Consider the following 5,966-nt stretch of genomic DNA (forward strand, 5'->3'; position numbering starts at 1 on the left):
ACTTCGTCTTTAGCACTCTCAGACACACTTGCTTACATTACCTACTGCATTTTGGTTTATTTGGTTTAGTTTATTTGAAAATTTGAAAATAGAGACTTTGAGCCAATTTGCCTCATTCGCCTCTTTCAATTTGTGGATTAATTTTAAGCTTAAAACTATTCTTCTTGTCTCGCATGTTTCTCCCAATGACATGTATTCGGTTTTTGTTTGTGAAATTACTTACTTCTCCGCAAGTGAATAACTAAGCACAGTTGCTTCCACACAAAATGTCCACCTTTTAACGGCAGGGGTAAACTCGGTGGGTGATTAGTATGTAACCCAAGCACGCAAAAACCACCGGCAGCATGTGTAATCTCAGCTCGTGGTAGCATACTCTATAAACCAACTAACAAAATGAACAAATTTTCTCGTTGTACCCAACAGCCCAGCATACCATCTAGAGCGAGAAAACATGTTGATTTTATGGCTTGGGATGCTTTTGTATTGTACTCAACAGAGCAGTAAACCTGACAAAATGAGAAAACATCTTGATTTTTGTAATATCTACCATTTTTGAATAAAAAGTTACATCACTTTGAAAATGAAAATCATACCCTGGTGTCTGGTCGTAGAGTTTAAGATTAATGTGCACTGAGTTTACATAGGCAACCGGAATGGCTTGCGTGTTTGAGTAATTTCACTGAGATTTCCACTTGTTGTAGCCTTGTGGTAGGGGAGTCAAGAACGCAATGTAAGGCCGCGGGGCCATGGGGATTCTCAGCGCTCATTTTCTCAAGCACTCATGAGTGCTTTTGAGAAATCCTCGTTCTCAGCGTTTGTCGAATCGGAACAAAATCGGTTTTGAGAATCTTTGAGAATCTTTGAGAAAGTTGAGGATGCAGCGATCGGCTAACTGAAATATCAGTAATTTTTCTATTCGTTTATCGGTAATCATTTTGGAAAATGTATTCAATGTTTATAATTGAAAAAAAAAATAATCAAAAATGCGATCAAAAACATATTATCTATTTAGAGCTCCAAATAAAACTTGAGTGGCTTTATCAGTTTCTCAGAGTGAGAAAAATTGATGACGGCCACGAGCTCTCGTCTGAGAACAAGTTTTGAGTGCCTGTGAAACTTAAATGAGTGCTTGAGAACGTTTTCTCAGCTTGAAAAGGCCCCATGGCCCCGCGGCCTAATGGGCGTGAGGGATGGTCGATTTTTGAGCTGCGGCGATTGAAACGAATTGAATCAAGCCTTGATTGTTGCATGGGAATGCAGGAAGGAAAGTGCAAAGCGAATATCAAAATAAACTTTAATGCCTTCGTACACCAGACAGATGATTCCTCAAAACCAGTCAGTCAGATGATTGCTTACCCTGCAGAGAGGCTAAGATCAGTGATACAATTGTGTATACTTGTGTGTATGTGTGTGTAGTACGTTTTATAAGGAGCATTCTGATTCTGCAGTTACTTCTGCGTGAACGTGAAGCCGTCTTATAGAGCTAATTAGACCTGCAATATTCGGCATGAATTACACTATGGCTTTAGCTCTCTTAGACGCTTTTCTATGCGTATTGCGTATTTGTTTATGCAATTCCGTACGTTTGCTTCCTATAGCACGCCGAGCAAAGCTAGCGAGGTGAAAAGACAGTTTGCTAATGACACACGTCACTATAGGCTTATCTCGAACACCTCACAACAAACGAAGACTGTGCAACAGTGGTTCCCTTTTTCATCAATAGCCCATTTTTATGAGATTACTGATGATAACGCCCATCGGGTACCAGGAGTTCTAGGCTTTGTTGTTGTAACCCCCTAGTAGTTTTTAAGCGAGTGGAGCGGAGCGTACAGAAATCGGCCCCAGCGCTATTGATCTAACATAGAGTATTATTACTGTATTCACACTGGGGCTGATCGCGATCAAAGGAAGATAAACTTTATTCGATCGGTTATTGTACTCGAATCCACCGGTGAATAATTTTCTCCACTAGTGAATAACTCTTTCCGATTCGAGTAGCCATTAGTTTTGTCTATCTGTTAATCACACTTTTGTTTACATTTAGAGATGATGTTTTGCGGAATAAATAAAATAGTAAATTTGGCTTATTTACGGACCATCTAGTGAAGAATCCACACCAGAAGTTGCCTTAGACAGTACTGACTGTAGGCCTATTCAAACAGTTGCCTGAATAAGTTTGGATGAATCAAAATCGTATAAACTGGAGGACGAGGTTTAAATCCTTTCTGAACTTGCTGCCTTCGCTGATCTTTGGTCCTAAAGTACTATGTGCGCCCATCAACTCTAGCCACCGCGAATGTTGGTTCCGCCATCGTCCAATTGTTCCATACAATAAGCAGTGTCCGAATTCGCTCACGGCCTCTCTCCATTGCCAGTTCATTATCCTGGTCTTAATGACTGACGCCTCCATGTCATCTGGTCACCTCAATTTAAATCTACTACGCCCCTCTACAATGGCGGATTTAACGGTACGCGGACTGAGTGGTCGCTGGAGGCGCCGCGAATGGTAAGTCTAGCAAATATTGTTACAGTATACAGTAGTACAGTAGTCTTATCGCGGACCTCTGAGCACTATAAAGGCTCCATAGACGAAGGGACTCATTGAGGGTCTATAAACGTGAGATCCTGTGATGTGAGTTGCTAACCGTAACCGTTTGCCGTTATAGCAAACTATACACGTGGTGTTACAGCGTTACTATCTAACGGTAACGGTTTACCGGTTAACACTCACTGGCACCCAACTAGCAAATCTCATATCGGTTAAACTAAACTAATCCAAACAATGGTAAAACGGTAAAAGTTAACGTTTAGTAGTTTAACATTCATTTTTTGCAATACCAAAACAATGGATAGCTAAATATGTTTTTTTTCTGATTTTTACGTACAAGCAACCGTGTTTCTTATTTAACCCGCTGAATTGTTTGCATATACTGAATAAGTCTGTTGATATTGCAGGTGAAGGATGGAATTTCTAGGGTAAAGGATGGAATTCCGTTCGTTGGCTTACCGTATCAAACAACAGGCTTATCGCTCAGTCTGCCGAAAACCTTGAGCTATTCAATGTATCTGGCAACCAACTAACTGAGATTGATGCGGTCTTCATACAGAAGCTCAAGTCATCCACCCTGCTTAACATCACCTTGTCGTCAAATCCTTGTTATTGTGTAAATCCACAGCTTACGTTTGCCGTCGAAAACGCAGCACGCATTACCGATTACGTTGCCCTTCAGTGCATTGACGGACAACCGATAAACTCAAAGTGTGATCAAAGTGTGGCTCTTCAAGCATAACTTGCTACAGTGGTTTGCCACGGAGGAACAAATTGATATGAATAAGAGATACGACGCATTCATCTCGTATGCACATAAGGATGAGGAGTTCGTCACAAAGGAACTGTTGCCGAGGTTTGAGAGCGAAGAGCTCAACTTCAAAATCTGCTGGCACGTGCGTGACTTTATGCCGGGGGAGATGATCGCCAACGAGGTTAGTAACGGTCGGCTTTTTCTATTTACTTGTGACTGTCATGTGATTTCTTTCAGACTACGAAAGCTGTTGAAGAATCGCGACGCACCATTATCATCCTCTCACTCAATTATCTGGAGTCCGTTTGGGGTCAAATAGAGTTTAGCACCGCGTACTTACAGTCGTTGGCGGACAAGTGCAACCGCGTGATTCCCATCATTTATCAAGATATTGGCGATATCGAACAACTTGATCCGCAGCTCCAGGCGTACCTAAAGACCAACACGTACATCCGCTGGGACGATCCGTGGTTCTGGGAGAAGTTGCACTACGCCATGCCTCATAAGCGTCGATTGAAGGGTATATTTTCCGCACCGAGTCTGAACTCGTTGGGAAGCGCCAAGACAGGAGGATTTTACCGTCCGACTTGGCTTCGAACAGACAAACAACTTAGTCTTTGAGTTCTTGTGCTTGAAAGTCGATTTATTCATGCTTATTCCTAACTTATATACTAATTTTCTGCTGATCGATCGCGATCAGCAGTTTTTATTTGGTCGATATTGTTTACATTAGATTTGCTTACAATTGTTTCCGTTCGGTCGGTCAGTTCCCAGGCCGTGATGACCTAATTATGCGGCGCTGTCATCAACATCCTGACCCCCGTAATTCCTCGTAGAGGGGCTACTATTTGGTGACGGTTTAAACGGCGGGGGGCGTAAAGTGTACATTTTAGCTCGTACTTGTTTGATAATAAATGCTATGGTTATTCCTAATATTAAAGTGGCGACGCAGGCTATTGTACTTGTAATTATTATGAGGTAGAGCTGATCCCTATTTGTTTCTTCTTTTTGCTCTGCGCTTAAATTCAGTATTTTGGCCAGCGGCTTGAAATACATTTTTGTTTCTACAGCTTCAATTTTCATGGTTGGCTGGATTTCTATGTTCTTGGTCTGTATTTTGCAGTCTTGGCTAAGTGTTATTACCACAGCTTGATACGCGGGATGTGTCAGTGTTTTGTTACATTTGAGGTATATTTCATTAGGATGAGAAGAGTAGTATAGGATTTTGTTCGGCTGGGAGAGCTTTACAAATTTGGTTATTGAGTTTTTAATTGGTTTTATACCACACAAGCATTCTGTTTTTATATGTCTGAATAATGAGGATATACAATCCAAATCTCTTCTAACGGCTACATCGGAGGACACGTGATGAGTGCTATTGTATCGCGTAATATCTGTAGGGTATATATAGTGTATATCGTTTATAGCTACTACATTTTCATCTAAGTCCAGAGTTGTAAAGTTTTTTAGGTTTGGTATTACAGTGATATGGAATATTTCGAATCTCTCTTGCGAAACGATGACGTTTTCAATATGTACTATTATTTCTCCCCTAAATAACTCTTTGCTAGAAATTCGGGGGTGGTCTAGAATTATATACCCATCGGGTAACCTTGATTGTATCTTCTCGGAAATTTTCGTCGAGTCGAATATGCTAAGGGGCTGGATTTCTAACTCTAGATACCTTGTCGTAATGTATTGTACTATGTCTTCAGCTAGCATGATTGTTTCTTTGACATGCTTTATAATGTGGTCTATTTTCATATTAAGTTCGTTTCTAAGTCTGTCACCCTGCTTGATTTTATGAGTCATGTCTTCCGATATATGTTTCAATTTCTGGTCTTCAGAAGCTCTAAAGAGGGCTAACTGTTCGTCAATATCGTCTTCTCCAAAAAGAATACCTTTCAAAAATCCAAATATGCCGCTAGATCGTTTGGTTCGTCTTTTTACTGCAGTCTGTGAGAGTTGAAGTGCGTGTCGAATGTTTTGTTGTAATGTCAATTTCAAATTTAGAAGATTAGTGTCCATGTCGCTCAGTGCCTTGAATACTGTGGTCACCTCTTTCTCCATTGTCAGTAAAGTCTCTGTGTCATTTTCGGGGTGTATTTTCGTGTGGAAGGTTGTTTCCCACACACCCCTTTTCAAGAGAAGCGTTCCTTCGTGGTCGAAGAATATACCAGCTTCTTCAACTGGTTTAACTGAAAGATTGTCTGTTAGTTTCCATACGGCTAACAGGCTTAGAATGCATAGATACCGGGCCATTATAAGGTTTTACGAGATGCTTCCTCCTTTTTGCAGGAGGAGTTTTTAATTGTTCAGCTAATTTCTTGACGTAGGCGATGTTGACCGGTCTTTTAACTCCCCACGAAGGTACGTCTGCAATTTTCTTGCCCTTTACTTCTAGTACTGATAAGTTGATAACAGGGCGTTTGTATTCGCCGTTTTCAACTTTAATCTTTGCGGATCTAACTTGCCCGTCTTTAACGGGATAAACTTCTACTACCCGGCCCTTTAACCACCTACCCACGCGTTTTTCGTCTGGGAAGACGACTATGTCATCAGGTTGTATTGGATCTGAGCGTTCTATCCACTTTTCTCGTTTGGCTAATGTTGGAGGTACTCCTTCAACCAACGTTCCCAATAGTTTTGGATGATAACTTGTGC

General features: G+C 41.0%; 1 protein-coding gene across 6 annotated transcripts; it reads left to right on the forward strand.

Annotated features, from left to right (window-relative positions):
* Positions 1–1,255: 1,255 nt before the first annotated feature.
* On the forward strand, positions 1,256–4,242 carry LOC1269216 (protein toll). 6 transcript variants are annotated; one of them, XM_061653596.1, is made up of 4 exons: positions 1,256–1,402; positions 2,104–2,506; positions 2,956–3,483; positions 3,540–4,242. In XM_061653596.1, the coding sequence occupies exons 3-4, from the start codon at positions 3,328–3,330 to the stop codon at positions 3,921–3,923; spliced, it is 540 nt and encodes a 179-aa protein (XP_061509580.1). In that variant the 5' UTR covers positions 1,256–1,402; positions 2,104–2,506; positions 2,956–3,327; the 3' UTR covers positions 3,924–4,242. The 6 variants fall into 6 exon arrangements, with proteins under 6 accessions (XP_061509580.1, XP_061509577.1, XP_061509578.1 ...); XM_061653593.1 differs by having other exon boundaries at positions 1,289–1,402; positions 2,045–2,506; XM_061653594.1 differs by having other exon boundaries at positions 1,296–1,415; positions 2,045–2,506.
* The last annotated feature ends 1,724 nt before the right edge of the window (positions 4,243–5,966 follow it).

This window comes from Anopheles gambiae, chromosome 3 (assembly GCF_943734735.2).
Source record: "Anopheles gambiae chromosome 3, idAnoGambNW_F1_1, whole genome shotgun sequence".
Taxonomy (NCBI): domain Eukaryota; kingdom Metazoa; phylum Arthropoda; class Insecta; order Diptera; family Culicidae; genus Anopheles; species Anopheles gambiae.

Bases quoted from the DNA above. Each gene is read 5' to 3' on its own strand.
- LOC1269216 (XM_061653596.1), top strand. From the start codon at position 3,328: ATGAATAAGAGATACGACGCATTCATCTCGTATGCACATAAGGATGAG. The intron at 3,484-3,539 runs GTTAGTAACGGT...GATTTCTTTCAG, and splicing joins GGGAGATGATCGCCAACGAG to ACTACGAAAGCTGTTGAAGA.